This window comes from Acipenser ruthenus, chromosome 60, assembly GCF_902713425.1.
Source record: "Acipenser ruthenus chromosome 60, fAciRut3.2 maternal haplotype, whole genome shotgun sequence".
Classification (NCBI taxonomy): Eukaryota; Metazoa; Chordata; class Actinopteri; order Acipenseriformes; family Acipenseridae; genus Acipenser; species Acipenser ruthenus.
In genome coordinates this window covers 1,343,829-1,371,377 of record NC_081248.1, presented here as the reverse complement: position 1 = coordinate 1,371,377, position 27,549 = coordinate 1,343,829, and the positions used below count along the sequence as shown (strand labels likewise).

General features: G+C 42.5%; 1 protein-coding gene across 1 annotated transcript in view; it reads right to left on the bottom strand.

Annotated features, from left to right (window-relative positions):
* The window catches only part of LOC131725070 (Fc receptor-like protein 5), a 178,718-nt gene that overhangs the window by 4,694 nt on the left and 146,475 nt on the right, over nt 1–27,549 (bottom strand). The window contains exons 15-18 of the mRNA XM_059018552.1: nt 26,845–27,123; nt 16,332–16,610; nt 13,899–14,192; nt 6,405–6,665 (exon numbers count right to left, since the gene is read on the bottom strand). Of these exons, the coding sequence (XP_058874535.1) occupies nt 6,405–6,665; nt 13,899–14,192; nt 16,332–16,610; nt 26,845–27,123 (1,113 nt within the window). The remainder of the gene's footprint in view (nt 1–6,404; nt 6,666–13,898; nt 14,193–16,331; nt 16,611–26,844; nt 27,124–27,549) is intronic.

Here is a 27,549-nt window from a genome sequence, read left to right as displayed (position 1 = left end):
CATGGACCGCAACGCACTGGCGGAGCTGCTGCAGGCGCTGGAGAGCAGGCGCGACGCAGAGGAGAGAAGGAGGGAGGAGCGCTACACGGCGCTCATTGAACGGGTAGGGCTGGCCGTTGCTGCAGCGACGACCCCTACCACAACACCGCTGATGTCGCCCCCGAAGGCACGGGCAATGAAGATGTCGGCGGAGGATGACCTGGAGGCGTATTTGGTGGCGTTCGAGCGGCTGGCTACCGCGGCGGCTTGGCCGCGGGAGTTCTGGGCCAGCCAGTTGGGACCCTGCCTGATTGGGGAGGCTCAGGCAGCCTACCAAGCCATGAGCGACCATCACGCCACCGATTATGACCTGGTCAAGCAGGCTATCCTCCGCCGGCTGAACATCACCACGGAGACCCACCGGGCGCGATTTAGGGAGTACCGGAGAGCCCCGGAGACACGCCCCAGGGTGGTTGCAGAGCGGTTGTGCGACCACATGGTGCATTGGCTGACCCCCGGGAAGAAGACCGCCCAGCAGATGGGGGAAGCCATTGTGGTAGAGCAATTCTGCCATGTGGTCGGCGCCGAAACCCAGGCGTGGATACGGCGCCACAACCCCGACACCCTGGAGGAGGCGGTCAAACTGGCCGAAGACTTCGAGGACTCCCTGACCTCTGCCCGGATCGGGATCCTGTCGGCCCCTGCCCTTCGGAGCAGCCGACCTCTCCCTCCCTCTCCTCCAACACCACCACCACCACCCCCCACGTTCCAGGGACCCAGACCTCCCAGAGCACCGACCCCATTGGGCCCCCTTGCCTCCCCCCCATGGAGACCAAGGTTGGCCCCCAGCTGGGGTAGAGGTGCTGCCCCTGCCCCGTTGCCATACCAGCAGCGGGACAGATTTCTGACCTATGCCCCCTCTGTCCCTCCTATCTGTTTTAGGTGCCACCAGCCGGGACATCTGGCCAGGTCATGCCCCGCTGCCATGGAGTGTGACGTGGCCGCGTGCAATTGGGCACCTGAAACTGGTAAGCGTGGGGAAAATGGTCGGGAGGGGCCTTGTTTGATTAATGTTGTGTTAGGGAATGTGAAAACCCACGCATTAGTGGACACAGGGTGTGAGCAAACCTTGATTAGGACAGCTCTCCTGGGCGGTGTGTCGTGGCGGCCACGAGGTCAGGTGGCCATCTCCTGTATCCATGGAGACACGGCGGCATACCCCACATTAAAAGTATATTTATCGGTAGGACCGATAAAACGTCACCTTGTAGTCGGGGTGGCGGAAAGGTTGCCACACCCAGTTATTCTGGGTCGAGACTGGCCAAAATTCAAAGAATTGATGCAAACAATGGCAGTCTCAGCCACACACGTAAACGTGGCAGAAAAAAAAAAAAAAGAGGAACGAATTGGTGATGTGTTTCCTTTTCACACTGAAATGTTTTCCCCTCTTTTCCGTCCTAGAAAAACAAATAAGGAGAGACGGACCGCGAAATGGGAGGGAGCATTTGTGAGACAAGGCTGGGGTCTGGTGGGAGAGTGCTGCAATGGTAACAAACGCCAGTCGAAGGGAGTGGGAACGCAGTGTGACCGAGAGAGCGAGGTTACTGGACCGACTAGAGCAGAGGTTATTCCAGCCCCTCTCAATGTACCGGACCCGTGGTACTCAAGCGCGGACCTAGTGTGGGGCCAACATAATGACCCGTCACTGATGCACGCTTGGGGGCAGGTCCGGTCCATTGAAGGTAAGGATGTTGACGGCGCTGGGGCGCTAGTATATCCACATTTCAGTATCAAGGGGCAATTACTATATAGGGTAAACCTAGCCGCGGGCACAGGACAGCCTGTAACACAACTGTTGGTTCCCCCGTCTTGTCGGACCGAGGTCATGAGGCTGGCGCATGATATCCCTTTTGCGGGGCACCTCGGAGCCGAGAAGACGAGGGAACGGATATTGGCTCGATTCTATTGGGTAGGTCTTCATACTGATGTGTCGAGATATGTAGCCACCTGCCCAGACTGCCAGCGAGTAGCGCCGGGTCGAGTGCGCCCCGCCCCTTTGGTCCCACTGCCGATTATTTCCACTCCTTTCGAGCGCATTGCAATGGACATAGTCGGCCCTTTGCTACCTTCTGACTCCGGGTATACGCACATTTTAGTAGTGGTGGATTATGCAACGCGATACCCGGAGGCAGTTCCATTGAGGTCCACTAGTGCCGCTGCAATAGCCACCGAGTTAGCACAGATTATGGCCAGAGTAGGGATCCCCAAGGAGATTTTGACCGATCACGGAACTAACTTTTTGTCCAATACGTTACAGCAGGTGTACAAAATATTAAAAATACGTCCCATCAGGACGTCCGTTTATCATCCACAATCGGACGGTCTGGTGGAACGTTTTAATCAGACCTTAAAGTCGATGCTGAGGCGATTTGTGACACAAGAGCAGAAACATTGGGCATCACTTCTCCCCTACCTCCTTTTTGCAGTGAGAGAAGTGCCGCAGAGTTCAACGGGGTTCTCCCCCTTTGAGCTCCTGTACGGCCGGCAGCCTCGCGGCATTCTCGACCTGCTGAGAGAGGGGTGGGAGGAGCACAAAGGCTCGTCTAAAAATGTAGTGAAGTATGTGCTCCTACTCCGAGATCGCCTGGATTTGGTCGGTCGTTTGGCCCAAGACAACCTCAGATCGGCTCAGCACCGACAAGAGCAGCATTATAACAAAAATGCACGGATTCGAACCTTTCGACCAGGGGACAAGGTAATGCTGCTACTTCCCTCATCAGAGTCAAAACTGTGTGCTAAATGGCAGGGGCCGTATGAGGTGATTCGGGCTATAGGGAAAGTAAATTATGAAATTAGACAGCCCGATCGCCGGAATGAACGTGAAATTTACCACATTAATTTGTTGAAGCCCTGGCAGGCAAGAGAGGTCTTATTTATAGCCCCAGGCAATATGGAGGATGATTTAGGTCCCTGTCCAGAGACCCCGAGCACAAGAGCGATTTCAATGGGGGAACAATTAGTTCCGGATCAGCAAAGAGAGCTGCGTAAGCTTATTGAGGAGTTCAACGATGTTTTATCTCATGTGCCCGGCAGGACGAACTTAGTTGAATATGACATTATCTCTCCCCCAGGTGTCACAGTGCGAGAGAGACCGTACCGGATCCCGGAAAGTCGACGAAGTGGCGTTCGCAAAGAGGTACGGGATATGCTCGAGCTTGGAGTGATTGAACCTTCCAGGAGCGAGTGGTGCAGTCCTATTGTAATAGTGGCTAAGAAGGACGGCACCAACCGCTTCTGCGTAGATTTCAGAAAGGTGAATGCTATTGCCAAGTTCGATGCGTATCCCATGCCTCGGGTCGACGAACTTTTAGACAGACTGGGAAAAGCGAGGTTTATTTCCACTCTGGACCTGACGAAGGGATACTGGCAAATCCCTCTAACCCGCAGCTCCAGAGAGAAAACCGCATTTTCAACACCAGAGGGGCTGTTCCACTTTAAAACCATGCCGTTTGGGCTACATGGTGCGCCCGCTGCCTTTCAGAGACTGATGGACCAGGTTTTACGCCCACATCATGAATATGCAGCAGCGTATATTGATGACGTGGTGATTTACAGCTCCACCTGGCGAGAGCATTTGGCTAGGGTTGCAGCCGTTCTTCAGTCTCTAAGGGCAGCCCGGCTGACAGCTAACTTGAGAAAATGTGCGTTTGCCAAAACAGAGACTCAATATTTGGGATTTGTAATGGGAAATGGAAGGGTGAAACCTGTGGTCACCAAAATCCAGGCTTTGGTTGATGCAGCGATCCCCAAAACCAAGACTCAGGTGAGGTCACTACTGGGCTTAGCCGGTTATTACCGCCGCTTCATCCCCGAGTACGCCACAGTGGTTAACCCGTTAGTCGACCTCACCAAAAAGAGTGCTCCAAATTTAATTAAATGGTCAGCTGAGTGTCAGGGGGCGTTTGATACGATTAAGCGTAAACTTTGCCAGGCCCCCACTCTTATTACCCCAGATTTCACCAAGAGATTCATCCTCCACACCGACGCCTCGGATGTAGGTTTGGGTGCAGTCTTGTCCCAAAAAGTAGCTGGAGTAGAACACCCGATATTGTACCTGAGCAAAAAAATGTTACCTCGGGAGCGTAACTACTCCGTAGTCGAAAAAGAGTGTTTGGCCATTAAATGGGCTACTCACTCTTTACGATACTACCTGCTGGGACACTCATTTGATCTTGTCACAGACCACGCCCCACTCCAGTGGTTAAGCACCATGAAGGACAGCAATGCTCGGATAACTCGGTGGTATCTGGCATTGCAGCCCTTCATGTACCACATGGTACACCGTGCGGGGAAAGACCACCAAAATGCGGATTATTTTTCCCGGGAGGGGGGAGCAATGGGAAAGGTAGATTTAGCCGAGTGTTCCTTCGGCTCCACTCTGAGCGGTGGGATATGTGACAGAAATACAATGAGTTCTGGTGATAAATCTTCCTCCCGACCTGTGAGGGCGCTAAAGAACGGGAGGAGAAGTATCTGGAAGGGCTGGCCTGACAGTTCGTTTCCGGGACCGGAAAGTGGGTCAGCCTGGAAGGAAGCGAGACTCTGTTGTAAGACCGTATTGATTTGACAGGTAAACAAGGGGCAGCTGCAAGTAATAAGGCAGCTGCAACCGTTTACCTAGATATCATGCGGGATTACATATAGGGGCCAGGGTAAGGCTGTTCTTTTCCTTCGTTTGGGTTAAGCCAAGGACCGAGAAGGACGGTATTGTGAAGTGCTGTATTACTCTGTAAAGAGTTGAGTGTGTGTGTGTTTTTGTTTGTTTATTGCTGTACAATAACTGTCTGTGTTTTGAAACCACCAGACAGCTAAAGCACATCCGGAGCTGTCGCCGTGGGCCAGCACAAACCGGATCACCACCTCACAACTGTCACCGAATAAAAAGTGTATTCATTCACCACCAGCACGACTGCACGCACCCGGGACGGGTGAACGTGTTTTTGTTTACTTTGTTCAGGACTGTAAACCTGTGTTTTTCATCCCCGCGCTCTACACATCGTTGTGTATTGCCGGGGCTTATTATTTACGGTCGCTAGACCAGGATTTAAAATAAATAAAAACATTTGTCACTGGATTACCGTTGTCTGCCTGTCACTCCTGCACCGCATCACCGCTACACCTGTTCTCCTTACTAACCACTTTGCCACAGTCTCCAAGGCGGATTTACCAAGTTTCCCTGCTATCTTTGCCTTTGGGACAGCAGGGACACCAAGGCGCACTACCACAGGCGGGACTGGCCACAGCGGACCGAGTTCTCTGTGGGGAGGAACAACGTCAAGTGGGAGCCACTGGTGGACCCCCGGAAGGTGCTGATGCCACCACTGCACATCAAATTGGGCCTTATGAAACAATTTGTCAGAGCTCTAGATAAGGAGTCGGCAGCCTTCAAGTACCTTCAAGACTTCTTCCCTAAGCTGTCTGAGGCAAAGGTCAAAGCCGGTGTCTTCGTCGGACCACAGATAAAGAAGATCCTGGAGTGCAATGAATTCCCCAAGAAGCTCACTAGTAAGGAGAAAGCGGCTTGGAACAGCTTTGTCGCAGTGGTTCGGGGCTTCCTGGGCAATCACAAGGCCAAAAACTATGTGGAGCTGGTTGAGACTCTGGTGAAGAACTACGGCACAATGGGCTGTAGGATGTCCCTCAAAGTCCATATCCTTGATGCTCATCTTGATAAATTCAAGGAGAACATGGGAGCGTACTTGGAGGAGCAAGGCGAGCGCTTCCACCAGGATATACTGGACTTTGAATGCCGCTACCAAGGACAGTATAACGAGAACATGATGGGAGACTACATTTGGGGGCTGATTCGTGAAAGTGATTTACAGTATAATCGTAAATCTCGAAAAACTACTCACTTCTAAATCTTTTGTAGTCATTTTTGTATTACTTTAGTATAAATACATGTTAATTTGGATTCATATGTTGTTTTTTTCTGACTTTATGTGAACGAAAAGACACAAATTCGCCCGTTTTCTCATTGGAAATAGGTACATTTCAAAATATCACTGTCCTGGTCACAAAAGCAAAGTTTGTGGGGAATAATAGCCATTTTCTATACTTTTGAGGCATAAGCAATTAGGAAATAACACTTACTACCCAGGAACAAAAATTGTGTTACATAGTGTAATGTGATATCCATCCAGAGCCTCTTTATTGCTATATCTGGTATGGCCTCCTGTGGATTTGTACAAATTCAAGACATCTTGGCAGAACACAATATCAGAAAGCTCTGCCCTTGATAGGGGCCCTGTTACTTTAGCACCTTAAATTAGTAATACACCAAATACAGTTGACCAGGACTCCAATATTAATGTAGCAGAGAGACATTACAGACAGAGAAGAGGGTGATGTTCGAGTGAACCTACCTCTCACTGACACCCGCACCTCTGCAGAGTCACCAGAGTAAGTTGAGGAGTTCCACATCGCTCTGCACTTGTAGGACCCCTCGTCACTCTTTGAAACACGATCCACACTCAGCTCTGTGTTATTCTGGGACTGAATCTCTTCATTATCTTTAAAAAAGACAATCCTGGTAAATGTATAATTTGTGCGGACACGACACCTCAGAGTCAGAGAGTCTCCCTCAATCACAGGCTGGAGGGGAGTCTGCAGGATCACCCATTGATCTGAAAAGACAGAAAGAGTTCAGATCAGCAGGGCTGAGAGACGGGTCAGGATTGACCACTGACTGGAGGGAACTGACAGTTTTACACAAACACACCTGCATCACCACCACTACACTCTCACCATCTCTCCCTCCTCATCCACTTTCTCTCTTTCACTCTCATTTTCTCTTGGGTGACCTTATTCGTAGACATGAAGTTAGTTTCCACTGTTCTGCTGATGATACTCAGCTTTACTTGTCCCTTAGACAGGGCTGTGTGGATCTGCTGCTAACATTTTGAATACCTGTCTTGCTGACATCAAGAACTGGATGTTTAATAACTTTTTAATGTTAAATTCAGACAAAACAGAAGTCATGATACTGGGACCTAATAAAAATACAGATTTGGTTTGTTTTATTTGATTGACTGTACAGATTTTAGGGTAGATGTAAAAAACTTAGGTATTATATTTGATATAGACCTCTCTTTCGAAGCACTCATTAAAAATGTTACAAAAATTTTCATTTAAGAAACATTGCAAGACTGTGAGTTCTTCTCTCTAGGCAGGATGCAGAGAGATTAATGCATGCTTTTATATCCTCTAGGGTTGATTATTACAATGGTCTTTTTATTGGGACTAGCCACAACATGATTTCTCACCTCCAACTTGTACAAAATGCTGCTGCTAGAATTTTAACTCTGGTCAAGAGGCTAGAGCATATCACCCCCGTGCTGGCATCCTTGCATTGGCTCCCTGTTAGTTTTAGAATAGATTTTACGGTGTTGCTGTTAACTTATAAGGCTTTAAATGGTCTTGCTCCTCCATACCGAATAGGAGGCACTTTTTTACACAGAGAATTGTGAGGGTCTGGAACCAACTCCCCAGTAATGTTGTTGAAGCTGACACCCTGGGATCCTTCAAGAAGCTGCTTGATGAGATTCTGGGATCAATAAGCTACTAACAACCAAACGATCAAGATGGGCCGAATGTCCTCCTCTCGTTTGTAACTTTCTTATGAAACCCTATGTCCCTAATTGCCCGCTCTGATCACTGGATGCTGGGTTACTGTCTGTACCTATTATTCAGAAACAAAACCTCAGGTAGTAGATCTTTTAGTTATATGGCACTTAAATTATGGAACAAATTGCCTATCACAATTGGAGAAGCCCCTTCAGCAGATGCTTTCAAATCTAGCCTAAAAAAACATTTTTATAGTTTGGCATTCTCATCTACATGAGCTGATATTCTCCTGTCTCCATACTGATCCCACTGTTGCTCTTTTTAAAACTAGATTAAAACACATTTTTATAAGTAAGCAATAAGGCACGACAGGGTGAGGGATATACTCTAATATCCACACGCCCCGGGTGCGTTATAAGTCACGAGGCAAAGCCGAGTGGCTTTAAAATTTATAAAATGGATCAACCTACATTACAAAAAAACCCCCAAAAAACGTAAAAACATGTTTTAATGAACAAAAAAGTCATTTTTCTTAAATATCCTTCCACCTCTGCCTGACCTTAGAAAAAATAGTCAATTAGAACATAAAAAAAACCAAAAATGCATTAATTAAAAAATAATTTCAGCTCTTGAATTGAACATTGCCATTGAAAGTGCAGTTTTGATTCGTTACACTTGTAATTCTTGGTTTATTCATTACATTTTAAAGTAAAATATTACTGTCCATTTTCATTATGACACAGCACAGATGAGTCTGCCTTTAAATCACACAGACCCTTCCTCACAAGACCTGCAAGAGTATCAGGTGAGAGTGCGTGTTTTTTTTTAAATCATCCTTTGTTATCTGGGGTAGTAACAGGAGGCATCCATACCAGATTTGTGCTACAGCTTCACAGTGGCGAGAAAGACATTATTTGCATGGAATACCCGGTTACTTATCAAACTAACTTTGCAATTTACAGCTTGGCAACGTGGAGAACTACTGTGCCAGTGTTAAGAAACAATTTAAAACAATGCAGGGCACAGCAGAAGACATGATACCATTGTACCTGGACACATTTAAAAGGTATTACAAGAATTGTCGAGATGAATCAGATCACACAGCTGCGCAGGGGGTGCGTACTTTATATGTAAAAAACTAATGTGATATCTTGTAACAATTGTAAGTCACCCTGGATAAGGGCGTCAGCTAAGAAATAAATTATTATTATTATTAATAATAATAATAATAATAATAATAATAATAATAATAATAATAATAATACTGAAGAATGGACAGACCGGGAGCAGCGGCAACAAAACATCTTTAACCCCAAAGTCTCTTTTAAGAGGGACCCAAATCTTTTGTGAAAGTTTAAGAGATATTTTTAAAACTATTTATTTTCAAAATGGGATAGGGAAACGCCGTAGTTCAGGGAGAAGGAACAGAGCAATCAGAATGGCGAGTTTTGAATTTATTTGAACACTTAATACTTTTGCTTTTTTCACTGCTTTAATTAATCATTGGTGTCCGATTCAGATTCATTCAATATCTCATGTACACTTCGGTTTCCCAGAAGTTCAACATTTACATAAATCTCGTCGGTCATGTTTATTGCGATTCCAATATGTCTAGTGGCGTATGGATATCTGCCAGTGATTTGCCCGTTTTTGAAGAAAAGTGCCGACCCAGGGTGATATGCTGTAATATCAACACCCCCATTTGACCTGTTTTGACCAATCAGGATAGAGTATTTAAAATACCCATTTTATAATATAGCTTATATATCCTAACTTTTTTACCCTTATATATCCTAACTTTTTTTTTTTTTTTTTTACATATTTTACTGTTTTGTTTTTATTCTGTTCCTTTTTTACTGCTTGTTGTTGTTTTTGTAATATGGATTGTTTCTATATCCTTGTAAAGCGCTTTGTGGCGACCTGTCGTGAAAGGCGCTATATATAAATAAAATGGATTGATTGATTGATTAATTAATTCTAACCTTACCTGTGATTACCGATTTTTACACCTGCATCAGTGAAAGTGCTCCGTCTGTAGACGGAATTCCATCAAAATGGCCTCCATTCCTATGATTCGTGTAGAAATGCCCAAAAATATGGGGGGGGGGGGGGGGGGGACGGTAATGTTTCTGCACGTACTTGATGACTTGTGACCTTTTAGTATATTTTGCTCCTGTTGAACTGTAACTTGATTGAGACCATAGACACCTAACCCACAGAGCACAGGGGAGGCAAACTATATATTTGTCACCTCGACTTTTTTTTGCTCTGTGTAAACACACTATTATTCTATATTATGGTTTTGCTTATAAATGATTTAAAATGTAAAAAAGGAAAGTCATTCATAAGACGGCATGAGTCCAACATTAAAAATAAATAAATAAATAAATAAATAAATAGAGACCCACAAAAAAACTCACCGTACACGAACATTGGTTTGACCCACCATAGTCCGCTCTGCACTATTTACAACAGCTAACGTTAGCAGTGACTGTAACAGAAGATGCTGGGCAGTTTGGATACTACAAAAAATGATTAATTAAATATAGGCTAGGTAATTGTTAGTTTAGTTTGTTTTATTCTCTATTAATTAAATTCTATTCAGACGGTTATTTATGTATTTATTTATTTTTTAAATAAGGATATTAGTTGGTTTGTGTTGCTGCAAAGCCATGAACGGGTTTAAGTTCAACAACAACTCTAAATAAAATGTTACTGCTTAAGCACGGGTAATAATCTGGAGCCCCGTGGTATTGCAAAATAACAGAATCCTATTTTTACTTTAGAAATGTTTTTTTCATTAAAAACTTGTCATTCTTTATTAAAATTAACTTTCAGCTTTCATATTGAAGCTTGTTGTGTACAACTCCTTCAAGCAAACCAAGGAGGAATTTGCCCCAGGAGTTTCAGTCAAAATGATCATTGGCCACTTTCACCCACGCACCCGTGACTGACTAATCATCATTTATTCAATTTACGGCTACAGCCACATTCCCACATGTGTTCTGGCAGGGAGGAATTTAACCCCTTCCCTGCCAATTCAACAGAGAGGAACCAGACTAGGATCACGCTGCAAATATGGATTGAAGGAACTGAATTTATTTAGCCTAGAACAAAGATGAATCAGGGGGCATTTGATTGAGGTCTATAAGATCTTAAAAGGCGCTGGCATAGTTAACCCGAACCAATGCTTTATGCACAGTACAGAAACCAGGACCAGAGGACACAAGAAAATGAAGCGTGGTGAGGGGATGGAATGGGTACAAGTAATTACAGCAGATCTAGATACGTACAGCAGGTACAGTACATTCATTTTTTCTGATAATTTTAAACCGTTTTTCAGTATGGATGAAGCACAAGTATTTATATTATTAGAATTTGCAATTTAACTTTTTATTTCTAATACACCGAGAGCAAACCTAAAAGGAAGCCATTATGTGTTAAATGCATAAGCAGAGAATTACAAAAAAAAAAAACATGTTATCTACCTATCTAACCTACCAGAGTGCATTATTCTACAGTGTGGTTAAATATTACTTTAATGAAAATGACTTACTGGACACAGTTAGGTTGACAGCATTACTGCGCTCCTGTCCTGATGCAGACTCACACCAGTACACTCCACTGTGGTTATACTGAGCGGTACTGATTGTGCAGCTGTCCCCATATCTCCTGCTGTATTGATCACTGCACCCTGCCTCTTCACGTCCATCTCTGTACTGTTTAAACCTCCAGCCAGCAGAGCCCCCCTCCACCTCACAGCTCAGGGTGACTGTCTCTCCTGGGAATATCTGTGTCCAGGCAGGATGCAGAGAACAGAATAGGATTAGGGGAAAGAGTTTTTAAATTCTGAAGGAGGAGATAGCATCTAGTCTCCTCTCCAGTAGTATTTCTGGAGTGATTGCAATCTCCTTTCAGAGGCTCGCTAGCTTCACCAAATGTAAACATCAAATGAAAAGTGCAGCCTGTGCTTTCAGCTTCTGAGAGGCCCTGTTTATTAGTGGAGTAATTCACTGTTGTGTGACTCCAAAAACTAAACAAATAACAAAAAGAAGTTATAGGAGGCTGTGTGGTCCAGTGGTTTAAGAAACACGCTTATAACCAGAAGATCCCTGGTTCAAATCTCACCTCAGTCTCTGACTCATTGTGTGACCCTGAGCAAGTCACTTAACCTTGTCTTTTCGGGTGAGACGTTGTTGTGACTCTGCAGCTGATGCATAGTTCACACCCCCTAATCTCGTATCTTGTAAAGCGTTTTGTGATGGTGGTCTACTATGAAAGGTGCGATATAAAGATTATTAATATTATTACAAAACAGAATACTTGAAGATCCACTCTTAACACGGTTAAATACAGACCTTTGAGCACAAACATTATACGTATCTGTGATCAAATGATTATGTTAAAATGTATTTTTCTGATTAGTGAGTTGAGTATCTCAGCTGAACTATTCCATTACTAAGGTCTGGAGAGGTTACAGATCAAGCAAGACTTCCTGAAGGGATCAATTCTCCTTACAAAAATGGAATGTTCGGATGCTGCATGCTGATTGGCTGTAGAGGAATTTGAACCGTGCAGATATACTGTATATTACAAAGCACGACGGAACTTATTTTTGCCTAAGCACAGTTTGATCAATAAATTATCAATACACGACATATTAAACTTGCAATAAATACACACACTGGTGTGAGAGGTCTTTTAAAGTTTTTTTCTAAATTAGTGACATTCCTTTCGTAACATTTGATTTTTTCAGAGGCATGACAGTAGACAAGTGGCTAGAATTACAAGAAGAAAAACCTCTATTGAAAAAAAAGCAAAAGACACGAAGATCTAACAAGTCAACAACTTAATGAAATCAAAGAAAACAAAAATAAGGCAAACACAAAAAAACTACTGCTTGTCCAGCTGGTGTTTTTATTGATTGGATTAAATAAAGATAAATGGTAATCGATTTAAAAACAGTTTCTGTTGAAAATTTAAACGGTCTGGTTTGAGAATTCTATGCTTCAGTGTGTAATTCGGCTGGTTAAGAGTGCTCCATTTCTAGCTTTGTTGGCCTCCGCGTGGGTCTCAATCACTATGTAAACAGCACTAACATAAACCCTAAATCAAGCATTTAAAAATCGCAATAATTAATTTTTATCAATAATTAAAAGATATAGAAAAGGAGGCAAAGACACTGCAGTTCACTCTAAAACCCATGGGAGTAAATCACCTCATTTCAATGATGACTCGCTCATCGCTGGAAAATATAAATGGGCAGCAGTGTGGAGTAGTGGTGAGGGCTCTGGACTCTTGACCGGAGTGTCGTGGGTTCAATCTCAGGTGGGGAAGACTGTACTTCTCTAGATTGTAACTGCTGCTATACCCTTGAGCAAGGTACTTTACCTAGATTGCTCCAGTAAAAACCCAACTGTATAAATGGGTAATTGTATGTAAAAAAATAATGTGATATCTTGTAACAATTGTACATCGCCCTGGATAAGGGCGCCTGCTAAGAAATAAATAATAATAATATATTGAAACCTCCAGTTTACAACAAATAGAACCTTGTTTGAGGCAGTATATGTTCTCCAAAGTGGAAGGATATATAATAAAATTGTTAAGATTTTTTGAAAAAATAAAAAATGTGTTTGGTTTAAAAAATATATATATATTGTGTCCGTTTTTATAAGCGGGATAACACACTCCAGGGCCTGTGCGTTGTGCTGCATTAACCCAACTACAGACATATTTTAATGCAACACAACGCACGCCTTGTCATGTGCTTTTATTATGCATTACATATGACTAATATTCTGTTCTCCATCACATGTAGGCATTAGTTTGTTCTATAGCATATTAGCTATCGTCTATTCTACAGCTGTCCTGACTGGAAAGAATGGAATATTGCACATGTCACGGCCAGTGGCTAACCTGCTGAAAGAGATTTGTATTTATGTGTAGAGGGATGATTACAGTACATTAAAGACCTTAAAAACAAATAGTTTTCCAATGTCTACATTAGTTTCTAACCCTGTTCAGTTAGATCTGAATATATCTTTGGGTAAACCAAAGGATGCACATTAATACAACCTATTCAAAAAGCTTTAACTCAAGAGCATTAACTCATTGATAAATTCAATAAAGTGGAATTGGAATTAATTTTAATTAAACAGAATGCTTCATATTCACAATCTGGGTTTATAAAATCATTAGAAAAATGTATAACTGCCTGTTGAAATATGAAAACACTCATATGGTCGGTGTAACTGTCTATGAAGAGGCTGCATTAAGCTGAGTAAACTCACCAGACACAGTTAATATTACTTTATCACTGAGCTGTGAGTAGAGTGGCTGATCTCCTCTTTGTCCTCGACACCAGTACTGGCCCTGGTCAGATACAGCAGCTGCAGTGATGGTGTAACTGGCACCAGTTATACTGCGGCCAGCAGTCTGGAGCACTGGAGTGTCCTCATTGTCTTTGTACCAGAGATATTTCCAGCCAGCAGAACCCCCTTTAACCCCACACCTCAGAGTGACTGTCTCCCCAGTGCATATCTCTGGGAATAGAGGCTCCAGGGTGAGTGTAGTCTGGGGCAGCTCTGTAGAAATATAAAGATTATATAATTAGTTTGCACCTTTCCCTTTCAGAGCATCAGTAGCAACACTTAAATCAAGTAAAAACTAGCTGACAGATCAACACCAATGTTTTTTTTTATTTTCATTATAAAATTTGACCCACCTAGAAAATTTCAATCCAACAGCTTTTCAATAGAGTTCCAGGCTTTTGTTGTATCCCAGTTTGTTTTATTTATTTCTGAAGTTATTGCAGTAACCACGGGATCACACAGTTCTCTCTCTTTCTTTATCTCTGTTTTGACTCACACAGCTACCAAAACATTTACAAACAGTGGAGGCTCCTTAGAGGAGGCAAGGGAGGCAGATCCTCCTCAACTTAACAAATAAACAAATTATATATATAACTTTAACCACCCCAGAAGTTGGTATATATCATCGGAACCGCACGCCCCGAATTGGTTTATACTGCTTGAATGTCCATCTTTGTTTTTTTTCTATTTCATTCAGCTGGTTCTTATCTACTGTTATGTGTCCACTCTTGCTGGTGCACTTATTTTTATTTATTTATTTTTTTCAGATGGACTGCTGTCTTCACTCAGAAAGCTGGTGTTGTACCAGTTATGTGGAGTTTCATCCCTAAATATATTAAAGGAAATAGGTGACATGCCACTCATTTTTGGCTGTAGTTTTGTAACTAATAACAAATAAAATGGCAGTTTGTCATGGAATTTAGAATCTAGTGGTGCGTAGTGATTTATTCAGTGATTTATTATATATATATATATATATATATATATATATATATATATATATATATATATATATATATATATATATATATAATACCATTATAATATAATCATTTTCAATAAAATAAAAATACCATTAGTGACTAAAAAAAAATATTTAAACCTAAGCTCAAGATTCAGTATTCCTAAATGACAGCAATTCTGGCTGCTGAGAGACACGTGCTTACAGTACTAGCAGTGCCAGATCGGTGTTCTGGTCCTGGAAGGGTGTGTGTGTTTTTTGTTTTTTTTTAAAAGGAGGCTCCCTTCTCCCATTAAACACAGTGTTAGCAGTGGCACATCACGTGATCTGAGCACGGGTTTTAATTGGAGGAGTTACGCGACCCACATCCTCCTGCCCCCTCTTGGCTAAATAAAAAAACAAAACATTGCTGGTTGTTGCTATGGTAACTTAAGACGAGACGCAAAGTACTGTGTGTTTTTTTCACTTTTACAACTGGAAAACCCTCAGCAAAAGGCTTAGAAATTCTCCGACTCCGGTCAAGAGTCCAGAGCCCTAACCACTACTCCACACTGCTGCCCATGCAAGTCTAAAGTAAGTCAGTTAGCTCCCTGTTGTAGGTATTTTTTTTTTTTCTTTTTTTTTTTTTACTGTAATGACTGATGACAAATACAGAGAAACAAAAAACAATAATTTGTTTTGTTGTAGTGGAAAAAGAAAAAATGAAGTGTTTCTTTAACTTATACAACCTGTTTTTATAACCTGTTAACAATACTGAAATGCAGAGTAACTCAAACCGAATGGAAGAAACAGAAGCCTGTACTAGAGTTACACTTTTGTGTTGTTCGCTGCGCCTGCGGTGTACATAAGTTCAATTAAATCAACTTAATTACATTTTTTACAACAGTAAAAACTGAAATCAGAAAATAATAAAAGTGATTTCATTGGGCCCTAACTTATTTATGAATGTGTTTTTACTTTGACTCCCTGTCAATGTTAATTTGTTAATAAAGCTGAAAATCATGTTAGAAATCACAGTAAAAATCCCAATTTCTGTAAGGCTAATAATACTGAACAAGAGAGATTACTGATGACCTTAGAGTGCTATGGATAAGGGGAAAAAATAGATACATTGCACATTATGTGAAAAAATGTTTTAAAATCCCCCCTCCCCTATACTTGTGCCTCCCTTGAGGTCACCAGCAGCCACTGTTTACAAGAGCAACTAACAATGTCAATGGGCAGAGTTAACAATTTTACACCAGTAAAGGCATTAAACTAAAACAATGGAATATCCAGGTTGCAATAAAAGAGGAAGTAAAATCTGAATATGTTAAATCTGAACCACAGGGACACCCATCATTTTTTTTCTTTATAAATCTTTAACCCATCTGCTCTATAAAATGACTCACCTTTCATAGAAAGCCTCACAGAATCACTCCTTTTCTTCATCCCCGTCCCTGCTGCCTCCACCTCACACTGGTAGCTCCCTGTGTCTCTCAGCTCTGCTGCTGGGATTGAGTATGGATCCCGTGATCGAGCTCCACTCAGATCCCCATTGTCTTTGATATAGCGGTACTGCAGCTGTGTGCCCTGTTTATATATCTGAGCCCCACACTGCAGAGTCACAGCCTCTCCCTTCCACACTGGACTCGCAGGGGTGAATGTCAGAGTGGGTTTCCTAAACAGCTCTGGAGAAACACAAGAAAATACAATCATACATACATACAAACATACATACATACAGTACATGAACTAAAACAGAGTCAAAAAAAGAGTTTAGTATGGATTTGGTGAACAAGGTCCTCTATCGGGTTGGGAAACACACAAACTGTAGTCAAGTGTGGTTTCTGGTATGTGGCGTTTTCAACAAATGTGTATTTGTTCACAATATCACTATTTAATCTTGGTAATGTTTATAATGCATATTTATATTTTAGTTTGTTTAGTTGGTAATATACTGTATGATTGCACTTGTGTGTGGTGTGCACTGCTGCACTGCACTGTTAATCTTAACTGATTGCCTAATTGACTATTAAGTGGTTTAAAATAGTTTAAAATTGTCTTGATTGTTATCCTACATAAACCGGCTGTGTCCAATCACTGGAAGAGAGGAGACTTTGCGAGTGGTTTGGTTTGGTCATGCAGTTGGCGGCTCTGCGGATTTGACCCAGATGGTTTCTTCCCTGTTCGAATCGAGAGTTTGGAGACTGACTGTAATTGTTTCCAGTCTGAATTGGCTTAGTACTTGATATTGATGCTTTGTCAGAGGACAAAATTTGCTGACAACTGTTTACTGCTAGTTGATTGCCACACATCCACTAAGTTTTAGAGTGAAGTATTGACATCTCATTTTATCTCTCTCTCTCTCTCTCTCTCTCTCTCTCTCTCATTTTGTATACAGGGCTTTAAACAGGAAAGTAAATATCTGTGCAGTAGTGAACTTTGGGTGGATTTGTGGACCTACCCAGTTGAGCCCTTGTTCAATATTTGGTGTTGCTAGTTGCCTGATATTAATTAGACTAACTTAATACTGGTTTGGTGTTGCCTGTGATTGTATATGCTACCTAAATTGCCTACCTAAATGATATACTGTAATAGAGATTTGAGAGTGTATTTATTTGTCTAACTGCTTTGGTGTTTCTAATTCTATATTTAAATCCCAGCCATTTAAATTAAACATATCATTGTAGATCTAGTTATTGTATTTAAGGTTAATTATAGAGTTGGCATAGTAAGTGTGTATAAAATGCTTTCTGGATAGCCTTCCCATATGTAAGACTTGATTATTGCAATGCTTTATTTGCTGGACTTCCACATCACGTCTTATCACATTTACAGCTTGTTCAAAATGCAGCAGCGAGGGTTCTGACTAGAACGAACAAACGGGCTCTTATAACTCCTGTGTTGGCCTCATTGCACTGGCTTCAAATACATTTTAGAACTGATTTTAAAATCTTACTATTAACTTATAAAGCACTGAATGGCTTAGCACCAGAGTACCTAAGAGAGATTCTGTCCTCATATAAACCTCTGCGCACTTTAATGCCGGGAGCACTAGAGCGCACACTGTGGACCAGTGTTTGTGTATGTGTTAGGTGTGGGTGAACTGAAACGGGACTGTTATTATTTTGGGGGAAACCCATGGATTATAAATAAGCAATACACGCCGCTGTATTGCTTCATTAACATTGTTATTGTTTACTGCTGTTAGCCATCAGGCATTGGATTATACCAATAAACCACTGCACCTGGATTATCGTTGTTTGTCTGATTATTGATCACCTGCACCTGCACACTGTTAACCACTTTGCTACACCTTCCCATATGGTATCCCTGTTTGATAGGTAATCTTTGAGTGTATACATTTATAGGAGTGTCTGTTTGGCTACCTAGTGAATGATGACAGAGATGCTTTTAATAACGGTGCCCTTCTGTTGTCAGGAAGAAGGCCCGACATCCTGGATGAGCACTACATAAGGAAATTGTTCTGAGAATGGCGGTGACTTTGTCATGGTGAGCCACTTCCTGAATGGAACTGAACTGGAGGGAGAAGGGGTGGTGGAGATCCGTCCTCCCTCAGCGCACCATGGCTGGTTACAAGATGCTTGGTGGGGGGACCTCGCTAGGTGTAGGTGGTAAGAAGGCTGTGGATGCTGCTCCCTAGGGGGGAATGAGAGGCAGTGGCATGAGACACACCTTCCAAGCATATCCACAGACAGCCTGCCACAAAAATAGTGGGGGACAGATTCCAACCCCAGCTGCAGTTGGTTAAAGGTCCAGAAGAAAAGGTGACTGGTGACTCAGTGATATTAAAGCATCTCTGCCACCTGCTGATCTGCAATTTGAGTTATTGATTTTGTTAGAGGGTGCTTATCAAAGATGATGGAGATTTTAGTGACAGAGCTTAAAATGGCAAACATTTGTATGTGATGGCTTGTTTTGTTTTTCAGGTGATTACGGCACAAGAAGAGAAGGTGATGCCTCTTGATATGGTGGGACAGAAGACAGTACTTCTCTAGATTGCAACAGACCGAAGACCACAGAAAAATATATTAAGAATTATGGTACTGTAGGACCATAAGTGTATTTAAAGGGTTAAACTGCTGTAATGATCTAGCATGAGAAAGAAAGTGAAGGAATTTGTAACAGTGTAGCTTGGAAATAAATAGGCTTCTGGTCACCATAATAACATCTGATAAGTTGTTTTTTTTTTTGGGGGGGGGGGGGGGAAGAGACAGGTCCTCCCGAATTCCTGAGCCTGGAATAGGCCTCTGAATAAATAAGAGATAGCAAGCATGGAGGCACTTGCTTCTCATTTGACCTGTCGGTCAAATTTACTGCAAGATTTCCTATATACTGAGTGAGACGGGGTTTGTCTAACCAGGAATACAGACAAACTCTACTGTAGGTCAGCCCTCTGACGCAAGTTGAACCACAGACAATTTACTCATACCCTGCATCGACCCTGCAAGAGAAACATGGAGTATTCCAGTTCAACTGAAAGAGATTTAACAGAATCTATATGTGGGAATGTAATATATATATAAGCAGAGAGTGAGAGTTATGAAGTAACAGGGTGTGGTCATAAGTCACCGCACTGTGTAAACCAGGGTAAAGTGTAAAAGCAGATTGAAATCATTTCATAGTCAGACAGTGAAAATAATTGAAGCGATCGACTTTGTAACATTGTAATAAAAGCGATCAGAGTTAAAGTTGCCTCTGCCTCCTCGTTATTTCTCCCGCCCCCTGTAAAAGCGCATCCTATCCTGCCACACCGATTCCAGACCTGCTCTCTTATTTGTACATAGAGGTTATGGGTCGGGCCGGTGAGGTAAGTAACTGATCTTGAAACAGTGGTGGTCAGCTAGCGAGAGGTCCCTACGTAATCACGTCAAGTAGCCTGAAACGTGTCGTGGGAAAGGAAAGCCCAATCAAAAATGAGGGGGAAACTGCTCCTGATGGCGATGCCTTAGCTAGCAGCGCTGTCTGCGCTGTTAATCCCGCCAGTTCAGCATCACCACCGGCACGTCCTCCACTAGCTAGTAAGCCTACTAGTGAGTCTGACTCGGCGAGAGAGGGAGAGGGGGACGGGGACGGGGACAGGGAGGGGGTCGGGGAGGATTTTTAGTGACTCGATTCATTTGATTCAGTTCAGTTTGGTGAATCGATTCATTTCGTTCATTTGATTCACTGATTCAATGACACAAAACCAATCAATGTAGACCGCATTACGAGTCGTTCACGAACTGCACATCACAAAAGCTAGGGAGAATCTATATTTGGTTGACTGGGTTCATAAACATTAAATTAAATATAGTTTGACAAAAAAATAATATATATTTAGAATCATTGAGATAACATAACAGTTTGAACCATTAGCATTGTTTAGCCATCAGTATCAATCTAATTTAATTTAATCGTTTAAAAAAAGTCAATTGCATTTCTTACGTGTTTTTTTCTATACATTTAGAGTCACGCATTGTTTTTTACAACAACAAAAGAGAGGCCGAACGAGTGGTATTTGTGGAAGTAATCCGTGGTATTTATTCAGCACATAGCAAAACGCTGTTTGCCCAATTCCTCGTCTATCCAGTAAACCTTTGGGATTAGTCATGTGATCAAGTTTAAACGTGTATATTTTTAGTATTTTTTAGTGTTTAACACAGTAAAATAACATTTAGAAAATGTATATTTAATGTGCGTGTAAAATATAATAGACGTTTAAGAACGTCGTCCATCAGAATGTGCAATATCCTCCTCAAAGGTTGTTGTATCGTAGCTGATACTACGTGTCACCTTGTGGACTAAGGTGAATCACCGTCATTATTAAATTATAAAATATTTAACCGTAGTTGTAAATCGTCATGTATAAAATACATTCATTCCTCAAGGTCAAATATGTAATCACAAGTTATATAATTAAGCCTTGGGTACAATAACGTTACAATACCAGTAGATGTTTGTATTTATTTATTTTGGAAATTAGGTGTATCTCTCAATTATTATTATTATTATTATTATTATTATTTAGTAATTTGTCTGACTTTACTGAAGATGACTTAGAAGTATGAATCATAATTTGTGCAAAATAGTTAATTATCGATATGATTAATTTTTCCCATCGTTCACCTTAGTGAGTCATTCAAAAAGAACGATTCGTTCGCGAACTACACATCACTAGGGAGGGCAGTGCATCCACCAACGAAGTGCCCGGAGCAGGTGCAGTTTGGACGGAGGCTCAGTTCAAGAAAAAGCAAACTTATAACCCCTGGCTTGTCATGCAAAATTCAAAGCTGGGCTGTACAACATGCAAAAAGGTAGGGAGCTTTGGTCCGGAAAAGACTGGAGGGATGAAACTAGCAAAAGAGTGGGTGGAATGTACAGTAACGTCCTCTGCCTCCGACGTAAAAAAACAACAAAGAGCCCTCAGAAAAAAAGGTTTTTGAACATGCCCGAACCAAGGCCCAATTAGCGACAGCAAGCATTGTAGCCAAGGCTAAAGATGACACCTTAACACAGGTTATAGTTACATTGTCTGGCTACATTGTGTTTGTCACTTAACACAGGTTATAGTTACACTGTCTGGCTACATTGTGTTTGTCACTTTTTTTTCTCATGCGTTCCGGTACCTCAGAGCCCCCCGGAACACCCCCCCCTCTCGCGCTCACTATGTATTCCGGGACCTCCCGATTTACAAATTAAGCACTGGGGAAAGGCAAAGAACTCACAAATGAAAAGAGACAAATGGCTGTTGACCTTCAGGCAATGGGTACAAACAATAGCTAAAAAACTAAATATACCACTTACCACTATTAGGGCAATAATTAAGAAGTTTAAAACCACTGGAACAGTGGTAAACTTGCCTGGTAGAGGACGCAAGTGTATCTTGCCCCCACGCACAGTGAGGCAGATGGAGTGGGAGGCAAAGGGAAATCCAAGGGCCACAGTTGAAGAATTACAGAACTTGGTTGCATCTTGGGGTCACCAAGCCTCCAAATATACAATTAGACACCACCTCCATGCCAATAGGCTATTTGGAAGGGTTGCCAGAAAAAAACCTTTACTGAGAGCAACAAACAAACGTAAGCGCCTGGAGTTTGCTAAATGGCATTGGCACTTCGATTGGAACCGGGTGCTAAGGTCAGATGAGACGAAAATAGAGCTCTTTGGCGATGCACATCAGTGGTGGGTTTGGCATCGAAAGAAGGATGCGTGTGCAGAAAAGAACCTCATACATACTGTAAAATATGGTGGTGGATCTTTGATGTTATGGGTTTTTCTTCCACTGGTCCTGGGGTCCTTCTTAAGGTCAACGGCATCATGAACTCTACGCAGTACCAGGACATTTTAGCCAAAAACCTGGTTGCCTCTGCCAGGAGGCTGAAACTTGGCCGCAAGTGGACCTTCCAGCAAGACAATGACCCCAAGCACACATCAAAATCCACAAAGAAATGGTTAATTGACCACAAAATAAACATTTTGCAATGGCCATCTCAGTCTCCGGACTTGAACCCCATTGAAAACCTGTGGTTTCAATTGAAGAGGGCAGTCCATAAGCGCAGACCGAAGGATATCAAGGATCTGGAAAGATTCTGTATGGAGGATTGGTCTAAGATCCTTCCCAATATGTTCTCCAATCTCATTAAACATTATAGAAAAAGACTCAATGCCGTTATCCTTGCAAGGGGAGGGTGCACAAAGTACTGAAAACAAGGGTGCCAATAATTTTGGAGGTCACTGTACAACACTGAAACACTACGCTCCCCAAGGAACTTGACAGAGCTTGAACAGTTTTGTAAAGAAGAATGGTCAAATACTGCCAAATCTAGGTGTGCAAAGTTGGTAGAGACCTATCCTAACAGACTCACAGCTGTAATTGCTGCCAAAGGTGCTTCCACCAGGTATTAACTTAGGGGGGTGGAGACTTATCCAATTATGATTTTTCAGTTTTGTATTTTTAATATATAACTTTTTTTCTCCTTAACAGTGTGTATGGTGTGTAGATAAGTGGAAAAAAATCTTCATTTAAATGCATGAAACACTGAGGCACTGACACAACAAAATGTAAAAAGAGTTCAAGGGGGTGTAGTCTTTCTATAGGCACTGTATATATATATATATATATATATATATATATACACACACACACACTAGCCTAATAAATATGAGGGCATATTAAAATAACATTAATTTGTTTGTACACATTATATTATGTACAAATATAGATACAGTACAGTAGTAAAATCAAATGTATACCTGCAGGCTTTTCTTGGTGTCTATCCTACATGTAATACAGCACAAACAAACCGCGCTGGTGCATTGTAGGCTTCACATTGTTGTAGGACAAGCAGATAACAAAATATTATTTTAAACTGAAACTAAATTATTTCAGCATTTTTTCTTTTATCTGTCTCTCATATTTGTATCCCTGCCACCACCAGTAAGTAAGCTCCTTCACTTGTTGTCAATAGAATAAATACCGTGCACAACTTCAGACCTGTTGCCACCCACAATTTGTATGCTAATTTGAATTTTTCTGACTGGTATTTTTGCTTCTAATTAGTTGGGGAATATACAATAATAATCTTTATAGGCAATAATGGACACTACTTGATTATTTTCTCAAAATAAATATTCGTAAAGAAAATAATAGTTCTTCATTCCTTTATTATTAACACACCTGATAAATTTAGTTTATGAAACATTATCTGCTTATATCCACTCATTTCTTGATATTTATAAATGTTGTAAAAACATATATATTAAAACACATGATACAGAATAAATATTCTAATATAACTAAGTCAAATACATCAGATTTACAGTGTTTTCCTGTTTTTTTTCTCAGCTGTAATTACTGTGTTCTGTTTTGTTTATGCATGCTGCTGTAAAATGTCTCCACCCTTTAAAAATTAAATGCCCATCTCAGTGACAACACACGACAAAAACCATAAAACAATCAGGCTGTGAAATCCTTGGATATCCCTCCCCTATCCAATGATGTGCGTGTGCAACCTGCACTGTAAAGTATGGTGGCCCAGTAAGCCAAATAAACGAAGTGCGTTTTTTATCATGGTTACACGATCACGGCCCTAAAAGGTTAATATACTGTACAGGTAGTGCAACTGAAAAAAGTATTAATTGTAGTGTGAAACTGTAATCACTTTAACTAAAATCAGGGATTGTGTGAATGCTAATATCCCAGCCAAACATTTTCTCTGTGCCTCGCATGCAAGGAAAAAACAAAAATGTATATTTTTAATCTCACTAAACCAATGATTTGTCACAGAAAATCATACACTGCATGTAATTCACATTGCTGTAGCTCGAAAGGAACAGAAATACAACTCTTTGTAAGTAACTCATGTAACAAACTTAAATTTGAGCATGAATGTTAAAATGGGCTCTGTTTTTGAGCCAGTGTTAGTTAAAGCAAAAGCTTTTTACGTACAAGTGTGACAGGATGGCGCAAGGGATGAGGACCAGAGACATACTGCAGTTCAAACAAAAGACTTTTATTAAATAAAAGACACAAAATAAACAGACACGAGGGCCAAACAAAAAGGTTCTTAAACAAAAACAATAAACACAAAGTAAAAACTTACAGAAATAAGGCTTCCAGGCTGAGCTTTGCCTTCACTGGCTTGCCAAATTAACAAAAAAACAGCACACAAAGAAAAACCTCAGCTACCTCTCCCTACGAGGAGCTGAGGCCTCCTTTTATGTCAGGTGGCTGGGTGCTAATTGATTGTTAAATACTCCCACCTCCCCTTTGAACCCAAGCCCTCCCCCCAAGAGTCCCCTTATGTCTCTCGGGTGGGCTATTTCAGTGGGCGGTGGTGGGCGGGATTGATGTCGGATCCCCCAAGCTTTCTTCAATCGCGGGGGCCCAGGAAATTCAAAGCACGTGAACGCTGGCAGGGAACCTGGACCCTCCAGCAGGAGCAGTGCTGGTGGCACCTCTGGTGGCGGAGGCGGGAACGGCAGCCCCTCTCCACCCCCTCCACCCCCTCCGGCTCTCGGGACGGCGGCTCCACCCCCTCTGGCTCTCGGGACGGCGGCTCCACCCCCTCTGGCTCTCGGGACGGCGGCTCCACCCCCTCTGGCTCTCGGGACGGCGGCTCCACCCCTGGCTCACGGGACGGCGGCTCCACCCCCTCTGGCTCTCGGGACGGCAGCTCCACCTCCTCTGGCTCTCGGGACGGCAGCTCCACCCCCTCTGACTCTCGGGACGGCAGCTCCACCCCCTCTGACTCTCGGGACGGCAGCTCCACCCCCTCTGACTCTCGGGACGGCAGCTCCACCCCCTCTGACTCTCGGGACGGCAGCTCCACCCCCTCTGACTCTCGGGACGGCAGCTCCACCCCCTCTGACTCTCAGGATGGTAGCAGCGGGGAAACCCGCAGGCATGCTCCCTCTGCTGGTGGCGGTGATGGAGGCGGAACCAGCAGGTACTCTCCCTCTGCTGGCGGAGGTGGGAGCGACACACAGTCCTCCCACGGCGGAGGAGGTGGCACCAGCAGGTATTCTCCCTCTGCTAGTGGAGGTGGGAGCAGCAAGTCGTCCTCCCACTCAGGTGCAGAACGTTCGGGCTCTTCCCACTCCAGGTCTGTGTCCTGTAAGACCTCCAGGCAGAGGTGCTCCTCATGCCCGTACTGCATGCAGTGGGTGCACCACTCCTCCATCCCATGTCTTCCTTCCTCTCTGCCTCCTTCTCCTCACCTCTGTTTGGTTGGGGCAGATGGCCACTGTGTGCTCAAACTCCCCACAACCAGGGCACCACTCATCTACTATGTAGATTGGGCCGATGTCCCCCGGTGGCAGCTGTTGCTGCTGCCTCTTGCAGCTCTTCCTCCTTTTTCCTCCCATCCTCTTTTCTTTTTTTTTTCAACGCTCACAAAAAAAATTCACTATTCACAAAAAAAAGTCCTGCAGTACTGCTCTGAACCTCCTGGAGGTGCTATATCCCTCTTCTAACACCACATGTGACAGGATGGCGCAAGGGATGAGGCCCAGAGACAGACTGCAGTTCAAACAAAAGACTTTTATTTAAAAAAAAGACACAAAATAAACAGACACGAGGGCCAAACAAAAAGGTTCTTAAACACAAACAATAAACACAAAGTAAAAACTTACAGAAATAAGGCTTCCAGGCTGAGCTTTGCCTTCACTGGCTTGCCAAATTAACAAAAAAACAGCACACAAAGAACAAACACACTTGCTTCCTCAGCTACCTCTCCCTACTGAGGGGCTGAGGCCTCCTTTTATGTCAGGTGGCTGGGTGCTGATTGACTGTTAAATACTCCCACCCGACACAATAAACCTGGGCAGGGAGGAGAATTTAACCCCATCCCTGCCAATATTTACAAGGGCAGAGCCCTGCTCTGCCACAACAAGCTATATTATCCTGTGCTTACAGCCAGCTGTACTGTAGATATTAGCTGTACTGTGACAATTCATTTGAAGGAGATACTGAGGTAAGAGTCCCACTATCATGGTAAAAAAGGGTGGTGTTCACGCAAATGATTTAACTGTGAGAGAGCTGATCCGTGGAATCTGTCATCAGGGCATTCGTGAATTACAGCGGAAGCAAGTAGTAAAGTTTGGAGGAGTGTTAATAGCACACCTCTAGTCTTAACTCCAGTTTTACCATCGGTACATGAATCAGGCCCGAAGAGTAAAAAAATATGAAAGTATGGATTTTGTGAAAAAGCTCCACAGTTGGATTGCTAAACAGCTGTGTGAAAACACACAAACACATGCACAATACTTGCTGAAGGCTAGTTAATACAGTGCATAGTGGCCAACTACTCTGTTGTAATTTTGCTGTGATTTAAGATAATTTAAAGTTTCTAATACAGAGGTTATTAAAGAGAGCAACATCATTCCATGTTTTTTAACAATGAATATCTTTTGACTCACCTCTCACAGTCAGTGACACAGAATCACTCATTTTCTTCACCCCCATCCCTGCTGCCTCCACCTCACACTGGTAGCTCCCTGTGTCTCTCGGAACTGCCGCTGGGATTGAGTATGGATCCCGTGATCCAGCTCCACTCAGATCCCCATTGTCTTTGCTATAGCGGTACTTCAGCTGTGTGCCCCGTTTATTTATCTGAGCCCCACACTGCAGAGTCACAGTCTCTCCCTCCCACACTGAGGCATCAGGCATCACTGTCAGAGCAGGGCTGGTAAACAACTCTAAGGAAACAGAGAGAGAAAGAGGCCTTTTCATAAACAAGGTCGGGGTGAGTGAGTATAAAAAGCGTTTTTTTTGCATTTATTTCTGTTTTGATATCTTCCAGTTCATTTAATTGTTCTTCATCCAAATCGGAATGTCTACTTAATAATTTTGGGATTTTTTTTTGCTGGTAATTGGTCACTCAGTTTTATACAGTATTTTTTAATTATTATATATTCTGCTTAGAGATTCATCTATAAAAAAAGTGTTATTCTATGACCTGAGGGACCTTAAAATACTTCCTGAAAGTTTTGTTGAAAAAGATTAATGTTTGGTCAAATTACAAGACAGTGTTTCACCTGAGTGATTGCAATTACATAATAAATGTTTATTCTCAGGGACTTTATAGGCAATAATGGACACTACCTGATTATTTTCATAAAATA